This window comes from Saccopteryx leptura, chromosome 6 (genome assembly GCF_036850995.1).
Source record: "Saccopteryx leptura isolate mSacLep1 chromosome 6, mSacLep1_pri_phased_curated, whole genome shotgun sequence".
Taxonomy (NCBI): domain Eukaryota; kingdom Metazoa; phylum Chordata; class Mammalia; order Chiroptera; family Emballonuridae; genus Saccopteryx; species Saccopteryx leptura.
Window position 1 is genome coordinate 87,722,919 of NC_089508.1, and position 23,061 is coordinate 87,745,979.

The 23,061-nt window shown below is 45.7% G+C and overlaps 1 protein-coding gene across 1 annotated transcript in view; it reads left to right on the plus strand.

Annotated features, from left to right (window-relative positions):
- Window positions 1-23,061, plus strand: part of RYR3 (ryanodine receptor 3) — a 605,631-nt gene that overhangs the window by 495,560 nt on the left and 87,010 nt on the right. The window contains 12 exon segments of the mRNA XM_066388565.1: window positions 4,192-4,281; window positions 5,228-5,374; window positions 5,573-5,635; window positions 6,756-6,831; window positions 6,945-7,068; window positions 10,277-10,392; window positions 11,017-11,084; window positions 12,030-12,151; window positions 15,429-15,478; window positions 15,881-15,941; window positions 18,678-18,916; window positions 20,523-20,604. Coding sequence (XP_066244662.1) covers window positions 4,192-4,281; window positions 5,228-5,374; window positions 5,573-5,635; window positions 6,756-6,831; window positions 6,945-7,068; window positions 10,277-10,392; window positions 11,017-11,084; window positions 12,030-12,151; window positions 15,429-15,478; window positions 15,881-15,941; window positions 18,678-18,916; window positions 20,523-20,604 — 1,238 coding nt within the window.

Genomic DNA, 23,061 nt, shown 5'->3' on the forward strand with positions numbered 1-23,061 from the left:
TTGACAGAACTGTTCTGTAAAGAACCAAATCGTAGATATGTTAGGCTCTGGGGCCAGACAGTCTCCATTGCAACTACTCATCTCTGCCGTTATAAAACAAAAGCAGCCACAGACAGTGCATAAACAAAACTGCATGCCTATGTTCAATAAAACTGTATTTATAAAACAGATGGTTGGCCAGATTTGGCCCAAGAGCTGTAGCTGGCTGACCCTTGCTCAAGAGCATCTGTAGTTTCTCAGCACCTGTTACATTTGCCATATGGCCAGTCTCTGAAACAGGGAAAAGCAACACCCCATTAATCCGTAGCAATGTCTAGTCCATCACTAAGCCAGGTGGATTTTACCTCCTCAGTCTCTCTTGAATTCCAGTCATTCTCTCTAAGCCCACCCCATGACTTTAGTCCGAGCTGCCGTCACCTGCTGCCCGGATGGTCGTGATAACCTCCTCACTGGTCTGCCGCAGCCATTCCCTCCAGTCTGTTCTTCACGCCGCAGGCACCTCGTAGCTTCAGTGTGCAGATTTGGTCATATTCTGCTGTTCTCTATTATAGTCCCTTCTCCTTATTAACACTCTGTAGTATCTTCTATCTATGTTTAATATAAAGGTCAAAATCTTTAATATGGCCTGATACGCCCTGCCTAATCTGGCTTCCACTGCCATCTGTAGCCCCATCTCTCTCTTCACTCTGCCCTCCAGCCATATCCCCTTCTTTTCTCTCCACCCCATCCACCCCATCTCTCTCTCTCTCTCTCTCTCTCTCTCTCTCTCTCTCTCCTCTCTCTCTCTCTCTCTCTCTCACACACACACACACACACACTCTACGTGTGCCTGAAACCCTCCTCTTCCTGAGCCAGGTGCCCGTTGGCACTCACACATGTGCACACACCATTCATTAACTCATCCTTCAAATATTGCCCAAGTGTGAATTCCTGGGATGCCCCTTTGCCGGATTTCTCAGATACAGGCCCTCTTAGCACCTTGCTCTTTTCCATCATAGTATTTTTATAGCAGTGTCACATAGTGATGTTTACAACAGTTACACATTATACCAGTTACCAACCGGACATTTACTGGGTGATATTTGATCTTTCTCTCACTTCCACTAAACTGTAAGAGTCACGTTTTCAAGAAAACATGTTTGCTCACCGTTGCCAGGTGGGCATCAATTAACTAACAAGAAAAAGGATATTTTCCCTGTCCTTAAGAACCCTGCAGTCTTACAGAGACCAGACTGGTGATTGCTGGGAGGTGAGAGGAGGGATGTTAAGGGACTACATGAAAGAGGTGAAGGGATTAAGTAGTACAAATTGATATTCACAGAATAGTAACAGGGATGTAAAGTACAGCAAAGGAAATAGTGTCAATAATACTACAATATCTATGTATGAGGCCAGCTGGGTACTGGAAATATCAGAGGGAACACTTTGTAAAATATATGACTGTCTAACCACTATGCTGTATACCCGAAACTAATACAAAATAATATTGAATGTAAACTGTGCCTTACCAGGCGATGGCGCAATGAATAGAGCATCAGACTGGGATGCAGAGGACCCAGGTTAGAGACCCTGAGGTCACCAGCTTGAGTGTGGGCTCATCTGGTTTGACCAAAGCTCACCAGCTTGAGCCCAAGGTTGCTGGCTCGAGCAAGGGGTCACTCACTCTGCTGTAGCCCCTGGTCAAGGCACATATGAGAAAGCAATCAATGAACAACTAAGGTGTCGCAACAAAAAACTACTAATTGATGCTTCTCTTCTCTCTCTCCCTTCCTGTCTGTCTGTCCTTATCTGTTTCTCTCTCTGACTCTCTCTGTCTCTGTCACACACAAAAAAAGAAAGGAGCCCTGGCCGGTTGGCTCAGCGGTAGAGCGTCAGCCTGGCGTGCAGGGGACCCGGGTTCGATTCCCGACCAGGGCACATAGGAGAAGCGCCCATTTGCTTCTCCACCCCACCCCCCTCCTTCCTCTCTGTCTCTCTCTTCCCCTCCCGCAGCCAAGGCTCCATTGGAGCAAAGATGGCCCGGGCGCTGGGGATGGCTCCTTGGCCTCTGCCCCAGGCGCTAGAGTGGCTCTGGTCACGGCAGAGCGATGCCCCGGAGGGGCAGAGCATCGCCCCCTGGTGGACAGAGCGTCGCCCCTGGTGGGCGTACCGGGTGGATCCCGGTCAGGCACATGCGGGAGTCTGTCTGACTGTCTCTCCCCGTTTCTAGCTTCAGAAAAATACAAAAAAAGAAAAAAGAAAGGAAACTGTAATTGAAAAATTCAAGAAATAATAATTTAAAACAAAAGAACCCTACCATCTTGTGGGAGAAACAGAATAAACCAGCCATAGTGATATAGGCTGTTCATTGCTGTGATGGGCATCAGCACAGAGTTTGAGCGCATAGGAGTCCCTAATCTAATAGTGGGAGTCTGAGGACACTTCTTTGAGCTGGTGACATCTACAGTTCATGGTAAAGGATGATAGTTGTTCAGGCATAGGGAAGCAAGTGTAATGTAAGCCAGTGGCCCCCAACCCCCATCTACAGTTCATGGTAAAGGATGATAGTTGTTCAGGCATAGGGAAGCAAGTGTAATGTAAGCCAGTGGCCCCCAACCCCGGCACCGGTCCATGGGCCATTTGGTACTGGTCCGCAGAGAAAGAATAAATAACTTACATTATTTCCATTTTATTTATATTTAAGTTTGAACAATGTTTTATTTTTTAAAAATGACCAGATTCCCTCTGTTACATCCGTCTAAGACTCACTCTTGATGCTTGTCTCGGTCACGTGATACATTTATCCGTCCCACCCTAAAGGCCAGTCCGTGAAAATATTTTCTGACATTAAACCGGTCCGTGGCCCAAAAAAGGTTGGGGACCACTGATGTAAGCCATGGGAGCAGCAGGTGCAGATCCGGAGACACAAGGCAGAGTAGATGGCATTAGGGAGCCAGAGTTCAGTTTGGGGGCACTGGGGAGTAGGGCTGGGCGGAGTGGTGAGATGAGTCCAGAGAGGTCAGCGAGGTCTTCAGTACAGCTTAAGAGGCCACTGAGAATTTACATTTTACTGTGATGGCAGCTGGGTGTCAGATTTTAAAGCAATAGCGTGCCCCAATCAGGGTGATTTGATCAATATCATCGGGCAGTGGTATAGAATCAGGGGTCAGAGAGAGGTAGCGAGAATGGAGGCAGGAGGAGACTGCATAGGAAGCTGTTACAATAATCCTGGTGAGAGCTGGTGGTGCCTGAACTGGCAGGGAAGTGGGAGGCGGCCCCAAGTGAGAAGGTACAGAGGAGAAGGGACTGCCAAGGAAGATTCCCACGTTTCTGGCTCAGAAAGTGAGTGTGATAAACTGGTGCTGTTCACTGACGTAGGGGGAGCCCAAGAGGAGGAGCCGCATAGAGAGGTAAATTCCACGTTCTGTGTCAGACGTGCTAAGAGGTACCTGTGGAAACAGCCAAGCGGAACTTAAAGAGGTTTAGGGAACTAGGAGAGAGAGCGGGGCTAGACACACTGATTTGAGATTGGTCCTCTTCTGGACTGTGGGCTTAGATTAGATCACTCTGGAGAGTGTGTCCCATGAGATGGGACAAAAACTTGACAAACATACACATCAACAAGTGGGCAGTGACAGAGACTGAGACAAAGCCAGGGGTCTTTAAACTGAGGTTATAGAAACCAGGGACTCTTATTTATGTCTCTATCCACAATGCCTAGGGCGGTAGTAGACATTCAAGCAATGTTTGCTGAGTGACTCCTGAAATTCTTCAACTCCTGTGACTCTGCGACATCTGCATTGCTACAGCTGTGCTGTGGGGTTGACGGGCAAGGAGTGCAGTGCTCAGGGTCCCGTCCTCCCGCGCCTTTAGCCTTGACTTCTGTCCTTGCCTGGGAACATGACACGCTGCCCGAGAGGCCTTGTTCCCAGGTCTTTTGAAACATCCTTCAGTCCATAGTGAGCCTGATGTACAAGTGAGTAAATGGAGGGGACAGCAGCTAAAACAAGAAGAAATGAAGGAGCAGAGTTCACAATTCAGGGGCAGAGCGCCTGGCAGCCTTAATGGTCTGTTAGACACGTTGAAGGGGGGTTTCCAAGCTCCGTCACATCCCATTATTCCATTTGTTCAGTGAAAACAGAAGCTGGGATCTGGGTCACATAGCGGGCTCTTTGGGTGCCAAGGATATTTGAACTGAGACCATTTCTACAGAGTCAGAATGGATGGAAATATGGGATTTCCTTGGACGAAAATGTGAAGACCCACCCATTGATAAGGCCTTTCAAGACATTAACGGAGAAGGTAAGGAGCAGCCGTGCTGGTTGTCCTACCTTGTGAATTATATCAGATTGTCAGACGAGTTCAGCGCACATTCACCCTCCAGGTCCTTAGAGATTTTTAAGAACTCAGTAGACTCCCCAGGAGCTCACTGTGGGGCACCAGCCCCAGGATGGGACATTTCCAAGAGCCCAGCCTCACGGTCCATTCTTGGACTCTAAAAGCCCTTTAGATTAAGAAGCACAGGTCAGCACTCAGAGGCTGGGCCCAAGTGCATTTGTAGTTCACTAGCAAGTGAACTAGGAAGGGCTTTTGTTAGATTGTTGAGGTGGGGAGTAGAGTGAATTGCTGGAGAAAATTCAAAGAGAAATGAGTCCCAATCGTGGAAAATAAAGGGAAGAGAAGAGAGTCCCCAAGGAAATATGGACAGGGCTCTTGGGTTTTCCTAATTAAGGAATGGGGGTCAGCCCCACTCTGAGTCCCTATCTTGCGATCAGTAAGAATGCTTTGTAAGCTTTAGGCCTCGTGTCACGTGTAAAGGGTGACATGCGTGTCTTGATGTGCGTATTGACCATCCATAAAATTGTGCATAGCTCTAAAGAGAATTCTAAGTCTAAGATGTTCTCTTTCCCAAGCTCAAAGGAGAGCATTCTGGAGAGTCCCCTTTTAAATAGCTACTAGAAAAAGAGAAGTCGCTATCTGTTCTTGCTCCTCTTTATCCACACACTGGGGGTAACGTCTGGTTCACTCCTCTGGAGGCGGGAGACTGTGGGGGCTTCTTTTTAACGGCATCAGAAAGACTGGTTGCATGTTTCAAGTAGGATGCTGCAGAGGGGATTCTGACCTGGTAGAGGAAGCAGGAACCAATAAGCACCCCGTCCATAGTGGGCTCCAACTTCTGCAGGGAGACAGGCCAGTCTGAGGGCTGGGGCATGCTCTGCAAAGCTCCTCTGCTCACACTTTCTTCCAGGAAAAGGAAATTTATCGCTGGCCAGCCAGAGAGTCCCTGAAAACCATGCTGGCTGTGGGCTGGACGGTGGAGAGGGCCAAAGAAGGAGACGCCCTGGTTCAACAGCGGGAAAACGAGAAGCTCCGAAGCACATCCCAGGCCAGCCAGGTACAACGGAGGCCCACGCGCGGCCAGTGGGAGGCTTGGGGAACCTGGGAAAGTACTCTTGGGGGTGTTGGAAACCAGGACCACCAGCAGTGAGCCCTGGGGAATCTCTTGGGATACATCTTGGTAGCTGATGTCAGGATGCCGGCCAGAAGAAGGAAAACAATGGCAACCCCTGTTCTCCGGTCTTTGCTTTCCTAGGGCAACAGCTACAGCCCCGCCCCCCTGGACCTCTCCAATGTGGCGCTCTCCAGAGAGCTCCAGGTCAGTGTGGACACTTTCAGAACAGTATGGCTTGCTTTCTAAAACCCCTCAAGTGCAGAATATATCACCCTCCAGAGAGTTTTTTAGAATAAGAGTAAGAAAAAGGGAAAGAGTGCCTAGATATATAAAAACTGAAAAGGGCAGTAGTGGGCAGGGGCCCCAGGGAAGGTCTCAGCAGAATTAAGGAAGCTCCTAAGAAGGGAAGGCTTTGTACTTCTGACAGGGACATTGTAACAAGTAATCAGCCAATAAAAGGAAGAACAGCCAGATTGCTGTATCAAAACCCAAAACAGAACTAAGAGCAGCTAAGAGCAGATCTGTGAAAAGACCTCTGGAAGAGGGGTGCCTCCCTGGTCCTGGTAGGTCCCCCCAACCATAGGAACACTTTCATATCCTGTAGCAGAGTCACTCCCGTTCCCCAGTGATACAGACAAGCAGTCCTTGTAGGATTCAGGGACATACAACCAGGAGATGACATCAAGAGCCTTAAGCCGCTGCCTCCCGTTCCTCCCCTCCTGCACTCATGGGTGGTCATGACCAGCCCGGCCCGGGGCAGTTACTCCTTACAGAGTCCACCAGACCAACCCTTTAGACTTTAGAGAAAGTTTCTTTTCAAAGTACACCATCCCAGGTCACTGTTTTATGAATCTTATAAAGATAAATTCTATCTGAGAAATCTTATTTGCAGTAGTATACCCCAAGACATGACTTTTTAGTTTGGTAAGCTAATGGCTTTCAGGGATTCTAGATTTTCCCTTTGTCCCCACTTCCCACTTCCTAACCTCAGGCCAGGGGTACGATACTAAGGTCCTGTGACCAACGAAGTGTCCCCAGAAGGCACTTCCCACTGGAAATGTATATGTTTCTCTGAAATGCATCAAACTGCCAGGATAACAAGTGACAAGGACAGGGCAGAACCTGGAATGGTTTTCTGTGTGTAGGGCAGGTATGAAACTGACGAGGTGTGTAAGCACGGACTAATTAATGCTGGAAGACGCTCAGCAGCCTGCCATTAGCATCTGGTGGCGCTCCGTCGCCCAGGCTACCTGCAATTGCCTGGTGGACAGGGGCCCACTTTTCTCATTTCTTCTCTGACGGCCCTCTCCCCGGTGGGACACAGGGGATGGTGGAGGTCATAGCCGAGAACTACCACAACATCTGGGCCAAGAAGAAGAAGCTGGAGCTAGAGAGCAAAGGTAAGCCTGGCTCACAGTGTCCCCAGCAGGGGGGACTAGGGGCAGGTGTTTTTCTCCCAGAAGTGCAAAGAAAGACCCAAAGATGTTGTCCTCTCTCACTTTACTGCCCCCAGGTGGTGGCAGTCACCCTCTTTTGGTACCATATGACACCTTGACTGCCAAGGAAAAGTTTAGGGACCGAGAGAAGGCTCAGGACCTGTTTAAATTCCTCCAAGTGAATGGCATCGTGGTTTCCAGGTAAGGCATCTTCCCGGTGACGTTCCTGTGGCTGGGCAGGCTCGCGGGTGTGGGCTCTCCCTGTCCACTATTTAATCACCTGCCTACAAAACAGATCAGAACAAGGATAACAGGTGAGTCTTTCGAAATAAGAACATTTTTATTTTGCCAGATGAAACCCTCTTTCCTGACATAAACCGGACCAGTCAATATTAATTTTTAAAACTGGTCATAGCACAATAGAAATGAACAAACACAACAGAAACAGGCTCATAGCTGAAGAGAGAAAACTGACGGTAGTCAGAGGGGAGGGGGATTGTGAGACTGGGTGAGAAGGGGAAGAGAGTAAGAAGTACACATCGGTGGTTACAGCCATGGGGATGTAAAGTACGGCACTGGAGCTGTAGCCAATAATACTGTAATAACTATGTATGGGGCCAGGTGGGTACTGGGAATACTCGTGAAGAGCACGTTATAAAATATATGACTGTCTAACCACTGTGTTGTACACCAGAAATTAATACAAAGTAATACTAAATGTAAACTGTAATAGAAAAAAATGTTAATAAAAGAAAAAAATCAGTTACAACAAGTAGTCATGGCATATTATACATACATATCTTGAACATTTAATTTTAACTTAAAACATGTAATCTGTATTCATTCACAAATCTTGTGCTGTAGGCCAAGACTTTTCTTTGTATGGTGTCCATCGATTGGAGTTATAGACCACATCCATAATGCATCCTCGGAGCTTTGCAACTGTGGCCTTTTTTTTTTTAATTTATTTATATTTATTCAGTGAGAAGAGGGGAGGCAGAAACAGACTCCCATATGTGCCCCAATAGGGTCCAACTGGGCACGTCCACTAGGGGGCAGTGGTCTGCCCTTCTGGGGCACTGCTCCGTTGCTCAGCAACCGACCTCTTCCTAGTGTTTGAGGCAGAGGCCATGAAGCCATCCTCAATGCCCGGGGCCAACTCACTCCAATTGAGCCATGGCTGTAGGAGTGGGTGGGGGGGGAGAGAGAGAGAGAGAGAGAAGCAAGAGAGGGAGGGGTAGAGAAGGAGATGGGTGCTTCTCCTATGTGCCCTGACCAGGAATCGAACCTGGGATTTCACACACTGGGCCAATGATCTGAGTCAGCTGGCCAGGGCCAATTATGGCTTTTTAAAGAAAGCAGGAGAAGTCACATACAAAACAATGTAAGTGTAGTATTCTTCAACATGTTTTTGTTCAATTTCTTGCCCTGTATTTTTTAGTTTTCTCGCCCATGCCTACTTTAAAAACTACATATTTGGAAATTTGCAATGGCAGGTCTTTGCAAAATACACGCCTTGGTTCTCATAGAATCAACAGTTCTCTTGACACTTTCATTTTGTTGTTTATATGATATTTAATTATATCACATTATAGCAATAATCAGCATAACTGACATAAACAGTCTCTGAACAAAGGAACTTATTCTCATGGAGATGTGGCTCCACTGGGGACATTGAATGAGTCACGAGTTCCTAAGATGTTTTATCTCAAACTTCCGTTTGCCAGAATTCTCTAGGTGAATGTTTTCTCTAAGAACGATCTTGGCTACTTAAGTCTTAAAAGTTTTCTTGCTGGTCAAATGCTGGTTGTGGGCTGTGCCACACAGGGTCGTGCGTGCTGAGTCCTTTGTAGAATGAAAAATAAGCTGGTGCTCCTGTTGTGAAATAGCCATTCCTCCTAAAAGAAATGTTTGCTGAACCAGCTGCTGTTTCTTTTAGTTTCCTACAGAATTTTTGCCACTGAATAGCAGAAACGCAAATAAAAATCTATACAAATATTTCTATTGTATCTCAAATATAAAAATACCAAAAGTGTTTTTGCCATATTGTCGAGCGGGAAAGGTCAGGCAGTGGGAGAGAGCGTCCTGGAAAGCTTTTGAGAAAGACTTCCATCATCATTTTAATCCTGTTCTTAACACCAGGATGAATACATACTGTGACTTGCTCACGGAAATGAAAAGTTCCTCTTTGCTGTAACTTAAAAGAAAATCAAGGAAATAGGAGAGAAAAGGAGGAAGATCCTTGAATTTAGCCAACATGTCCAAGTGGCCATTTGCCATGCGCCAGAGCCTGTGGCAGGCACTTAGGTGTACAGATGGGGAAGTGAGACCCGTCACCAAGGAGAACTCCTCATTTCCTGCTGCCCACACCTCAGACCTGCTCTATCCTCAGCATCCCCATCACTCAGTGACAGCCCATTCTTCCTGGTGCTCAAGCCAAAAACCTTTCTTTTCTCTTTTTCTCCCAACCCACATCCAATCCTTCAGGAAACTCTGATGGTTCTACCTTTAAGATACCTAGAATCTGATCACTTCTCACCACCTCCAGGCTGTCACCATGATGGCTGAGAGAGCCTCCTACCTGGGCTCCTTGTTTCAACCTTTGTCCCCACAGCCAACTTTAGACCTAGCAACTAGAGTAATTCTGTTACAGTGTAAGTCATATTATGTCATTCAAAGGATGGCACACAGGGCCCCAGTGATTTATTCCACTACCCACCCTAAACCCTCCTGATTGCCTGCTCACTTCCTTGCCATCCACACTGGCCTCTACCATGCTCCTTCTACTCAGCATGCATGCTCCTGCCACAGGACCTTTGCATCTCCTTGACAACCTCTTCACTATGCCTGAAAGCTCTTTCCCTAGATGTTCATAGTTCATTCTCTCCCCTCCCTCAAACCTTTACTCTGATATCCTCCTCCCAATGACAGCAGCACTGATTGATTGTTCTGTTTAACACTATGATCTTTTCTCTCCCACCTCAGACACTCTTGGGCCTCTCCATCCTGCTTTAATTTTTTTTCACAAATTTATTAATTTTTTTAGCATCCCATATAATTCATATCTTGTTATATATTATTTGTGTATGTCTAAACCTAGCATGTAAGTGCCATGAGGACAGAGACTCTTGCTTGCTTCTTTAATTAATCCCTAGCTCAGTATTTGTTGACTAAATGAAAAAGATCTTTCTGAAAAATCTTTTCAGACTTTATTGCAGTACAGGTTGTAGTTGCATGCTCAGAGAGGCAGGTTCCAAGTGCGGAGGAAAAGCAGTAAAAAGAGTTGGGTTGCTGAGCCAGAGCAACGGTTAACATTTGGAAAATAAAGTCAGTACAGGTAGGCTTGCTGATGCAGCCAAGTCACGGAGCTGTCTCTGTTGCTTCCTGGGTTTGCCTGTCTCCAACCTAGAGGCATGAAGGACATGGACTTGGATGCCTCCTCCATGGAAAAGAGGTTTGCCTATAAATTTCTGAAGAAGATCCTGAAATATGTTGATTCTGCTCAAGAGTTTATAGCCCATTTGGGTAAGTATCATTGCAAAGTATCACAAACATGTATGCTTCTCATAATATCTCATCATGTCAAAGAGTTTGATTTTTTTTTTATTATCAAGGAATGAGGCCTTCATACTGTGGCTGTTCATGATTCATTTAGACACACGGTTCTGGGAAGGGAACAGTGGAAGTTATCCGCCCCCACCCCCACCCCGCCAACCCCTACTTTAAAAATATCAGTTTCATTCTTGGTTACTCTACTGGGTTTGATTGAACCATTTGTCATTTTTTGTATAACTTGTCCTATTTTACCTTTCCCCGTATATTGCCTTGAGACCGTGGATGTATGACTTACCCTCTCTGAAGCCCCTTTCTCATCAATAAGTGAAGGAAATTAAAGAAAAAAATTTTAATTAAAAAAAATAAATTGGAGAAAAGGGCAGTGGCAGTGATACAGCTTAGAGAATTGACACAAGAAATAACAAACCAGCCAAGCTATAAAGTGCTTTGTGAAATATAAGATACTTTGTAAAATTAAATGTCCTTTTCATGGCCCTTAAAAGAGCTACTCTGTTTCTCAAATGCTGTGACTGTTTGGGTTTTGTTTTTAACTCTGGACAACTTGGTGTTACCTGTTTACTTGTGTCTTTGTAGAAGCCCTTGTCAGCAGTGGGAAAACTGAGAAGTCCCCCCATGACCAGGAGATCAAATTCTTTGCCAAAGTAAGTGACTCTCTGTACTTAACTAGGTTACTTTCTTCTTAGGATCTGTATAGCTTAGGGTACAAGTTAGGCTGACTTAACAAAGATATCCAAAACTTCAATGGCTTCAGTGAGACAGGCATGTGTTTCTCTTCTGTGGAGTGTTCCGGAGACAGGCGGGTAATTCAGGGAAGCAGTGGCCTCCTCTGCCCCATGCCGTCAGGAGGGTCCCAGGTTCCCTGGTGCTCCACCATCTCCTAAGGTGTGGTCTGATCAGTGTGGTCCACACGGGCTCACCGGCACCACATCTGTGGGGAAGGGGGAGAGCAGAGGGGAGGAGGGCAAGCTGCTACTTTTCTTAAGTTCTATCCCAGTGGCTAGAACTTAGACATGTTAATCTCATCTAGCTACAAGGGACACTGGATAATGCAATCTCTAGTTTGGTGACCTTGTGCCCAGCTAAAACACAGGGGTTTCTAGTTGCTAAGAGAGAGAAGGGGAAAATAAATCTGGAGCCACTGAGCAGCCTCTGCCATACAGTCCTACTCAGAGGACTAACTGCATGGTGGCCTCAGGGTGGCCACGCTCTGAGCCACAGTGACAGAGCGTGCAAGGCTGGTGTTGCTGGACTAGGCCTCAAGTGTGCCCCTTGGATGCCAGGCCCAAGAAGTCACATCTCAGGGAGGTATCCCCCAGGACTCTCCCGAATATGTTGACTCAGGTCCGTACTCATATTTCTTGGAGCCGTTAGTTGGTGGCCCTGTCTTTTCACATATCCCCAAGACCTCTGGTTTCAGGCACAGAGAGGAAAATGTGTTAGAAACTGAAAGTCACTGGGTAGTTTCCTAGAAATTCCAAGACCAGTATGCAGATGTTTTTTGCTCACTGAAAATGAACTTTTCCAAAGGAACCAAAGGGAGGGCTTTCGCTGGCTTCCTCGCAGTTACTTTCTGCTGGGTCTCCTAGGTTCTCCTCCCACTGGTTGACCAGTACTTCACCAATCACCGCCTCTACTTCCTGTCGTCCCCTCTGAAGCCCCTGAGCAGCAGTGGCTACGCCTCCCATAAGGAGAAGGAAATGGTGGCCAGGTGAGTCTACAAAAGAAAGAGAAAGTCTGGGTGCTAACGTGACTTCTATAAAATTCCACATTCCTGGAGACTGGATGAGTCTTTTGAAGAAATGAATTATATCCTGATGATTGGTAGCTTAGAGGTTTGGGCTATCACCTTGGTTTTGAAAGTAATTTTATTCCTACTTATCTATGTCTTATTATCTTGGCAGCCAGGAAAACTGCACTGCTTGGGGGTTCAGTAGGGTTGGGGAAAATTTTATATATCAGGTCAACTTCTATCCTGAAATAACATTTAGAAAAAGGTTAAGGTTAATTTTGAAGCTTAGAAAAACCAAACATGCTACATCAAGAAGAAACAGATTAACACTTTTCAATCCCATTCTTATTGGGCTTTTTAAGATTAAAAATTAAAACCATAATCAGATCTTACAAGTTCTGGTGTGGATGATCTGAGATTTGAAATCTAGAGCAACATAAGTCAAGTTAAATTCCTAATAGGGAAAACCTTTTGTCAAAAGCACCAGCCCCCCCCCCCACCCCCCGCCTTCACATTTCACTGGGCATAGCAAGCGGACGCCTCCACAGAGGTCAGAACAACAGGGATGCTCCGTGAGCAGGCTAAGAAGTGGATTCCACCCTGCCTTAGGCCTCTCTGTGACTTATGAATGACAAGGCAGGGGCTAGAGTTCTAAATGGCAATGACTGACGGACTGTAATGAAAGCAGATCACCCACTCTTTCCCTGGTATCCATTGATGGTGAGCAGTGTACATAATACTTAAAGAGGGCCCAGCTATTAGGCATCACCATCTTTGAGAAGATATTCAGTATTAGGATTTAGCTCACATTTATTAAACACAACATGGCTAAGCAGTGAGCTTAATTTTTAATAAGAGGTATGGCCTACTCGTGTGTCATTATTACAATGTATTAAATTCTAAGAAGACTGTGTATTATGATCTCCACTTTGTGGGTGAGGAAACTGAGGTTTGGTCAAGTTGACCAATGTGCCTAAAGTGACCCAGAGAGTAAGTTAGGGCAAGAATGAAAGCCTAGTCCTCTCTATCCAGACCAAGTACCATTCTCCCTCACTCTAATTTCTTAATTTCATTTGTTAAGAAAGGAGGAACCTATGCTATCAAAATGCACATTTGGAATCAGTTACTGGCCAATGATTTCCTATATGTTTTCAGGATGCACCAGTGTATTTTGTACAAAGTTAGGGAACTAAGGGGCAAAGTGAGATATGTTTTCAGATAATCCAACAGAGGGCAGGTGTGTCTGGTTTTTTTATGTATTTTTTTATTATTAATTCATGGAAATGTAACATTTGTTCAGCAAGGCGCCATTTGTCATGGCTGGAACACAACCTGGAGCTGTTCAGCCTTGCAAATAGCTTTCAGACCCATCCGTATGCCGCTGCCGCCAGGGACGCGGCGTGTCTGCCCTGAGTATGTTCACACCCCGGCACCTCTTGTGTGCCTCCTTCACCCGCCCCACCTGGTCTGCATGGGTGCTCGTCAGCAGTGCTTCCCAGACCCTTTCTCCTGAGCTCTCTTTATCACCTTCAGATTCCTCAGGGACTCTGCCCCTTGGACTCTAGGCTGAGGACAGTGCTTATATGGAAATCATGGGACCCCTAAGGACAAGAAGGAACCTGTAGAAATTTCAGGGCCTGGCTTTGGCATGCCTGAGAAAGCACATCTGACAGCAAGAGGGGCCATGTTTCAGTATTAAGATCAAACAACGGAACCATCTGCTTTAGTTGGAGAAATGTTATTTTGTATTTATACAGAGCATACGTTTATGCCACCAGAAACAAGTGAGTTTATCAGCCCCTCGTTCTCAAATCTGAGGGTGGTGTGATTACTCTGTACTTACAGATGAGAAAACCAACACACTGAGCCATTAAGTGGCTTCCCTGACAGCCCAGCCGTCAGAGCAGAGCCGCAGAACCCGCAGTCCTCCAGGCTCTAAACTCCCGCCAGATACATAGCTCCAAAAAAAAAAGAGAGAGAAAGAAAGCCGCAGTCCACATTTCATTTTATACTTGCTGGCCACCAAATTTCTATTGACTTCTTCTGAGTTCTTAAGCTCTCGGCCAGGGGTTCCAACATATTTCCACTGCAAAGACAGATGAAAGGCCAGGAGGGGCTGTGGCTGTGAGCTCTGGGAGGCAGCCCGGAAGGGCCCAGGGTATTCACTGAAAACCACTGAGAGGTGAGCAAATTTCCATCCCCACCAACACTTGGGATGTATTTTTCCTCCATTTGAGCTGTCGAGTCCTGCCCAGTGTAGGCGTATAACCCATGACAAGCTATGAGTGAGAGAGTGGGAAGGACTTCAGCTCAGCTGAAGGACCTTGGAGTCCCAGGGCCTGAACCAAGTGTTTTCATTCAACCTTCCCTCTTCCTGTCCACTAGCAAGCACTGCTTTCTGAAGGGGTCACCTGCTTCTTGTCTAGTTGTGCTAGGGGTGAGTAATGTCCGAGTTCTGGACTGCCCTCCCAAGAGCGTGGGTAACAAAGGTCCTGTGATGGCCTCGTGCCTAGACAGGGCCCATCAGCAGCATGTTCAGAAACATTTATGGGCTCTTTTCTAATTACGTAAGGCCCTCTGTTAGGCACCTCGGAAAGTTCAATAGTAAGGCACAGCTGGACTTCCAAGGGGTTCTGCAGCAGAAAATACGGGCAGAAAGCATGGAGTAGGGGCAGAAGGCACAAGAGCATAGCACACAGGCTTTCCTGGACTCCGAGGACACAGCCGGGACAGCAACCCCATCGATGAATGGGAGATGATGAAGAAAAGCAATATGGTACTTTTTGGCTCAACACAGAATTGTCCAAACCTGAGCCATTAACTTTCTCCCCAACCCCGTCTGCTTTGCCCGTCTCCCAGTGAAGGCCTCATACCCCAGTAAGTGCTGCTGTAACAATAGAAAAAAAAAATGTTCCCTTCCAGAATTCTCTTTTATTCCTGAATGTCAATACAAATGAACATCTGAATACAGCAAGGGGTGGTTTACAAGAACCGGCTCGCTGCAAAATACTCTTAACTGTTGCAGGATTGTTTTCTGTAAGGTTGGAGCAGCAGCAAGGTACCTTTCATGATTCTCCAACCAGCCTGCAGACCACATGTCTTCCCAGTGTGGTCCAGAGGACTGTCCGAGAAGAACGCAGCGTGTCTTCCTAGAGCAACCTTTTAGTGCTCTGTTTTACAGCATGGGCGCCAGGGGAGGGACAGATTAATCCTTGAATCTCTGTGCCTCTCTGACTCACACTCTTCTCTGCTTCAGCCTGTTCTGCAAACTCGCTGCTCTTGTTCGGCACAGGATTTCCCTCTTTGGTGAGTGAAAAGAGGGATTGCTGAAGGCCGCGCCTCTCCCTCTAGTTACCCTGAACTCGCATTTTGCCTCTATTTGTGGCTTCCGCAGACATCCTGAGCCTGAGGACTAGGGTGTCATCTTAATTGGCCATAGAAAATTGGTCTGAAGTATGATAAATGACCTCCCTATCCCCTTAACAGCTCAGATTCTCCACACCAATGAATGTTTTCAGCTCTGCCTCCATCATACATCATAAAGCAGATGCCGGGGCCACAGATGAACGCATTGTCCCTGAACACAGGCCCAGCGCTCAGTGCCAGTGGTTAATTATGTTGGGCTGTGCTTTGTGTGTATTGTAAAGATTATGTTTGAGAAATAGACTGAGTGGTTTGAGGAGTCACTGGATATTTTTTTGATTCTAGGGAGTGATTCTACCACAATGGTGAGCTGTCTTCACATCTTAGCTCAGACACTTGACACAAGGTAAGTCTGCCCAGTTTTACCCAGTAGTTTCTCAAGACACCCTCTCTAGCCCTCTCTAGCCCTATCTCCTCATGGGCTTGTCCTGATGAGAAGCTGTGCACCTTCTCTGCAGTTGCTGCAGGGAGAGGGGAGGCAGGGAAAGATGGCTCCCGCCCTGGCGTTAACACTCTTTGTCTCTCAGTTCATGTGACAACGAGCCACCACCTGGTGTGTGCTGAACACTGACCACCGAGCACTTGAGCCTTCTTGTCTTCTCTTACTGAGAAGTTCATCTTTCAGAAGATAAAATATATGATGTGGCAGAGCACCACTGTGTGCCTAGTTCTCCACAAATGAGGCGAGAGCTGCCTGATGGGGCAGGGCCTGAGCATCCTGGGGGCGGGGAGCCAGAGTCAGAACGGCCCAGGAAGGAAATGCGGGGGAATGTGGTGACCAAAGGGTCAGAGGCGGGGTTGGAGCCCAGGGCCTGAGGATCTGGTAGGACAGATGGATGAAGGGGAAAGGAAGAGTTAAAATAGATATATATTCTGATAATATAAATACTTTTTATATTTATTGTGTGTTGACATGGTTTCAAGTGTCCCACTCTATATATAATAACCTCTACACATTGCTATATTCTGATAATATAAATATTTTATCTTTTTTTTTTTTTTTTTTAGCAAGAGAGACAGAGATAGACAGACAGGAAGGGAGACAGATGAGAGGCATCAACTTGTAATTATGTTACTTTAGTTGTTCATTGATTGCTTTTCATATGTGCCTTGACCAGGGGGCTCCAGCCAAGCCGGTGATCCCCTTGCTCAAGCCAGTGACCTTGGGCTCGAGCCAGCGACCTTGGGCTTCAAGCCAGCCACCTTTGGGCTGAAGTTAGTGACCTTGGACTTCAAGCCAGCGACCTTTGGGCTTAAGCCAACAACCATGGGGTCATGTCAATAATCCTATGTTCCAGTTGGAGACCCACGCTCAAGCCAGATGAGCCTGTGCTCAAGCCAGTAACCTCGGGGTTTTGAATCTGGGTCCTTAGTGTCCCAGGTCCACGCTCTATCCACTGCACCTCCACCTTCTCAGGCTAAATATTATATCTTTGATGAGATTTAAAAGAGAGAGAGAGAGAGAGAGGGAGGGAGAGAGGCAGTGAAAGGAACTGACAGATAGCTCTCTTTAGCACACATATGTAGGGCTCATGTCACAGTTAAGAGGAGGACATGTATCCCAAATGCAGAAGAGAGGCACCAACCTAAAAGATTGGACAGAAGATGAAAATCCACTACAAACAACGTTTACAGCCCCCCCCCAAAGAAAAAAAATTAAGGGTAATTAAAGAGGATTTTCAGATTTTCAAGAGAAATAAACACATTGTGGAAATATTAGCACAGCTCAAAGTTTGCAGGATCAGAACAAAGCCTCTCAGGGGCCTGAAATTCCTGGAAATTGAGACAAGGGAACTTTTCTCCCAGAAACGTGGAATGCCTTGAGAGAAAGTCCACCCTTTTTTAAAACATGTAAGTCCATGTGTTTGGTCATCCTACCTGAGGAAACCCGTAACTAGAAAGTGAGGACGATGACAGATGACGGCTCAGGAATACTTACAGGACAGGAGAAAGCCTCACTGACTTGACTCCCTCATTTTCATTTTTCTGGTTGGTTGGGTGATCATGAAAATGCTATAGTTAAAATAGCAACTAACCTGGTAGCAAGCCCATCATAATCCTGTGAATACGATGTAGAAATACAGAAAATATAGATGACTTGTAGGCTTTGTTTCAATTCTAAGTTTTATAAAATAGCTTTGAGGGCAAGCCTCAGATATCCATAACTAATCTTCATGCCTGCATGGTTTTGTCAGTGAGCTGACCAAGCTGTCTGTTTTATAAGGGGGTGACTGTCCTTTTCCCTTCCCCTTTTCCTTCTCCAAGTGAGGACATCCCTGCAGGCCAATAGAAATGTAAGTTCCTCTGTTCTCTCTAAGACAGGGGTCCCCAAACTTTTTACACAGGGGGCCAGTTCACTGTCTCTCAGACCATTGGAGGGCCGGACTATAAAAAAAAACTATGAACAAATTCCTATGCACACTGCACATATCTTATTTTAAAGTAAAAAAACAAAACGGGAACAAATACAATATTTAAAATAAAGAACAAGTAAATTTAAATCAACAAACTGACCAATATTTCAATGGGAACTATGCTCCTCTCACTGACCACCACTGAAAGAGGTACCCTTCCAGAAGTGCCGCGGGGGCCAGATAAATGGCCTCAGGGGGCCGCATGTGGCCCGCGGGCCGTAGTTTGGGGACCCCTGCTCTAAGAGGTCCTGCATTGTGGGAGAGCTAATATTTCTCACTAGGCTTTATAAAAGTTGCTTATCACATGGTGAGCTGCAAGAAAAACTCCCCTCACCCTCCTTTTAATCAGATACCTGCAGAAGTATGTAGCCAGCTGCGACCTGAACAGCGGGTGGCAGTGTCAGTTTCATTCTAAATCATCCTCTATGTTCCCTGAGGAGTTGAATGCAAATTCCCTCAAACTGAGCACACCATCCAGTCTTCAGTCCCCTTGGGGACTGTGAGGTCCAGGTTTCTCCTGGACACCATACACCCCTCTTTATTTCTCCCCTTGGTAGGTGCCTGGAGTGTCAGATGTCTGCCCCGCTTGCACTGCAAGTCCCCAAGAAGAAGGGGGTTGGCCAAAGGTCCGGATTACGTTTCTGGTGTTGAACGTTGTTTACTTGCAGGACTGTCATGAAGTCGGGCTCAGAGCTGGTGAAGGCGGGGTTGCGAGCATTCTTTGAAAACGCTGCGGAAGACTTAGAGAAGACTTCGGAAAACCTGAAGCACGGGAAGTTTACCCATTCCAGAACGCAGATTAAAGGCGTCTCTCAGAATATCAACTACACCACTGTGGCCCTGCTTCCCATCCTGACATCCATTTTTGAGCATGTCGCACAGCACCAGTTCGGAGTGGATTTACTCTGTGAGTCAACTGCTGAGTGTGTGGATGTGCATGCACGTGGCCACCGGCAGCACGTGTGTGGATCAGTCCAGTCGCTGAGGCTGACCTTGAGGGAGGAGGAGAGAGATAATCATTCTGCACTTTTTTTCTTCTTAGATTTAACAATCAAGTAGTAGATTCTTGGAAGGGAAGAAATCCCTATGTTTGAGTAAATAATATTTCATCTTTTTTCACTATTATTCAGGACCAGAATTGTCCACCCACTCGTTTAGATCCCAGCCTTTGTGTTCCTACTTAATTTAAACAGATTATTTGAGTAATCCAGCAGGAGGTATAGGATTGCTCCCAGGGTTTTTCAAATGCTGATTTTCTTGTTAAGATCCCTATTTTATTCATTGACTACCAGGAGCAAAGGAAAGCCACTAATATTTCCTTATTGAGCCTTCAGAAGACCATAGGCAGTTGGTTTTATTTCAGTTTGCATTTGGTGCCACATACAGACCCCTCATGCAGATATTCTGCCACCCAGTTTTAGTTTCACACTTTAAATCAGCGGTTCTCAACCTGTGGGTTGCGACCCCAGCGGGGGTCGAACGACCAAAACACAGGGGTTGCCTAAAGCCATTGGAAAATACATATTTATTATACAATACATTTTAAAATAAAATATGTATTTCTGATGGCTTTAGGCAACCCCTGTATTTTGGTCATTCGACCCCCGCCGGGGTCGCGACCCACAGGATGAGAACCACTGCTTTAATGTTGGCACATGATTTAATTTAATTTAACTGGTTGTCAATAGCTAAGGCTATATCCTCCATATCCCTGAACAAAGGAAATCAGTTATTTCCATGGGGTTGGGGGGAGCAGTGGGGAGAACATCTAAACTCATTATTTTATATCATGAAAATATCACACCTCCTTCTTAAAAAATAAAAATTTAAATTAGCTCTCATTGGGGTAAATTAGTCCCAGCATTGCTATGAGTTCTAGACATTAACAGTGACATGCAGCCTGCACATAAACTTTTTGAGTTCCTACATGGAACATGCCTTTCCCTTAGGAAACGTGGCAAAAATCACGATCTGATTGAATCTTTGCTTTTTGAAAAGCTTTCCTCGGAGAACTTGGGACAGGTGAACATGAGGAATTTTTCTCTATCTCTAAAGAGGTAGGGACAGTGTACATATCTTCCTAGGATATGAACAAAAGGCTCATTCAAACTTCAGATTTCTTACATTCTTACTTTCAATGCGAGAAAATGTTCATCTGTATAATATTTGACTACAGTTCTCCCTCTAGTGAGAAAAAAAATTCCATTTGGAAGGATTCATTGGTCAAATGCTTCTTTGTGATTCCCCCTACATAAGCCCCACGAAAAAACCGGGGTGGCTCCCTGGAGGTTGTTTTTCTGTCAATGTTTTCTCTCCCAGTTCAGCAGCTAGCGCCTGGGTAGCAGTGGTCTATGTGAGATGGGTGGGGAGAAGGAGGAGAGGGAGAGGAATGTCTCTTTGGCTCTTGTGCAATGCCAACACATTTTTTCTGTTGGTAGACCCTGTCTGTGTGCAGGAGGTGGAGAGCTGTGATTGACGCACAGTAATGACAGCTCTTGTTTTGTTGTTTTCAGTGGGTGATGTGCAGATTTCATGCTACCACATACTGTGCAGCCTCTACTCCCTTGGGACCGGAAAGAACATCTATGTTGAAAGGTAATTAGTGAACAGAAGAGGCTAACACATTCAGGCTCAGAAAAAAATGTTACATAATAATACTATCTTGCCAATCCAGCAAAATCAAAATGCATCCCCTGACATGGGATGGTGACTTTGAGCCTAGGTTATGACATGTTTACGGCAATATTAAGAAGTATAGGCCCTGGCTGATGGCTCAGTGGATAGAGCATCAGTCCGGCATGCAGATGTCCTGGATTCAATTCCCAGTCAGGGCACACATGAGAAGTAACCATCTGCTTCTCTCCTCTTTCTCTTCCCCTCCCTCTCCTCTTTCTCTTCCTCTTCCCTTCCCACAGCCAGTGGCTCAATTGATCTGAGCTTCAACCCTAGGTGCTGAGGATAGCTCGGTTGGTCCAAGCATTGGCCCCAGATGGGGGTTGCTGGGTGGATCCTGGTCAGGGTGCATGCAAGAGTCTGTCTTGCCCTGGCTGGTTGGCTCAGCGGTAGAGCGTCGGCCTGGCGTGCAGGAGTCCCGGGTTCGATTCCTGGCCGGGGCACACAGGAGAGGCGCCCATTTGCTTCTCCACCCCTCCCCCTCTCCTTCCTCTCTGTCTCTCTTTTCCCCTCCTGCAGCCAAGGCTCCATTGGAGCAAAGATGGCCCGGGCGCTGAGGATGGCTCTGTGGCCTCTGCCTCAGGTGCTAGAATGTCTCTGGATGCAGCAGAGTGATGCCCCAGATGGGCAGAGCATCGCCCCCTGGTGGGCATGCCGGGTGGATCCTGGTTGGGCGCATGCGGGAGTCTGTCTGACTGCCTCCCCATTTCCAGCTTCGGAAAAATGAAAAAAAAAAAAAAAAGAGTCTGTCTTACTATCTCTCCTCCTCTCACTTGGAAAAAAAAATGTAATGATGTTATTAAGATTTGTGACTTCCATGGAGATAGCTGGTAAATGTATGTGGCTGGAGGAGCAATATAGCCAAGCTAAAAAATTATTTGCTAGTCACAAAAAATGTCTAAGAAGTGCCTGTTTCTTCATAGTCACAGCTTCCAAATAGCTTCCAGGGTTCCTGTGGTTAAAGCTTGCTGAGAAGCTCAAGGGACGTGAGGCAGTTGCTTTAGTGTTTAATGAGTTTTTCTGTGATACAATCCTGGACTGTGACCATTCTTGGCTGTCAGATTAGATATAGTTTTAAACGAGGCCACACTTTGGTAGCAGAAATGCTATTCAATATTCTTGAATCTGAACAAACTGATTTACTGAGGTGCTTGGGTTTTAGCTTTGCTCTCTAATCTGCCTGGAGCCATGGATGCCTTTGTGACCCCTGCTTTTCACCATCAAATGCCATGTGTTGTGTTATTCTGTTTAAGTATAAAGAGAAGATCAGAAGTATAAACATAGAATTAACCAAGCTCTGGACTTAGTCTTATCCCTGGGAGACTTCTTTTTTTTTTTTTTTTTTTTTTTTGCTTTTTCAAATGAGGAAACTGAAAGTAATTCAATCTGTGCTTAAAATTACTTAATCTAAACATCCCTTGGTATCTGTGCTCTATGTGTCTCCTCAGTTTATGCCTTTTTCAAACAAAACAAGGCTAAATCCTTATTTCACATGAAAACATACAAAATATACATAAATTCTAATTGCAACTTCTCAAAAATGCAAAAAAAGACTGGCTCCTTCAAGAACTAAAGGACTTGAAATCAAGTACTAGCAACCAAATGTCTGTGTCTTCATAATCACAGCTTCCAACTAACTTCTAGAGTTTAAGAAACTAATGACTCCTTTATTTTGATTATGATTTTAATTCCTTATAGTTGCACAGCATTTATTATTGTTTTACATAAAATAGGGATACTTTTGTCATTTCAGATTAGGATCTGGGCAAACAAAAGTTTTAACCACATTTTATACCGAAATCAAGAAAGAAATTCATTTAAAATTTTCCTTTTGAGTCCTGGCCAGTTGGCTCAACGGTAGAGCATTGGACCAGCGTGGATGTCCTGGGTTCAATTCCCAGTCAGGGCACCCATCTGTTTCTCTACCCCTCCTCTTCCCCCTTCTCTCTCTCTCTCTTGCTCTCTTCCTCTCCTGAGCCATGGCTCAATTGATTCGAGCATGATTTGGCCCTGGACACTGAGAATGGCCCTGTGGAGCCTCTGCCTCAGGTGCTAAAAATAGGTTGGTTGCAAGCATGGGCCCCAGATAGGCAGAGCATCGGCCCCAGATGGGTGTTGCCAGGTGGATCCTGATCAGGGCACATGCGGGAATCTGTCTCTCTTTTCCCTCCTCTCACTTGGAAAAGAAGAAAAAAATAAATAAATAAGCAAATAAATAAATAAAATTTTTCATTTGATGGGAATTGTTTAAAAATGACACTCAGGGAAGGTGTCTTTCATTCATTTCTTCCAATAAGCATTTGTGAATATTTTTTCAATATTTTATATTTTATTTTATTTTATTTTTAAGTCAGAGGAAGGAAGATAGGAAAACAGACT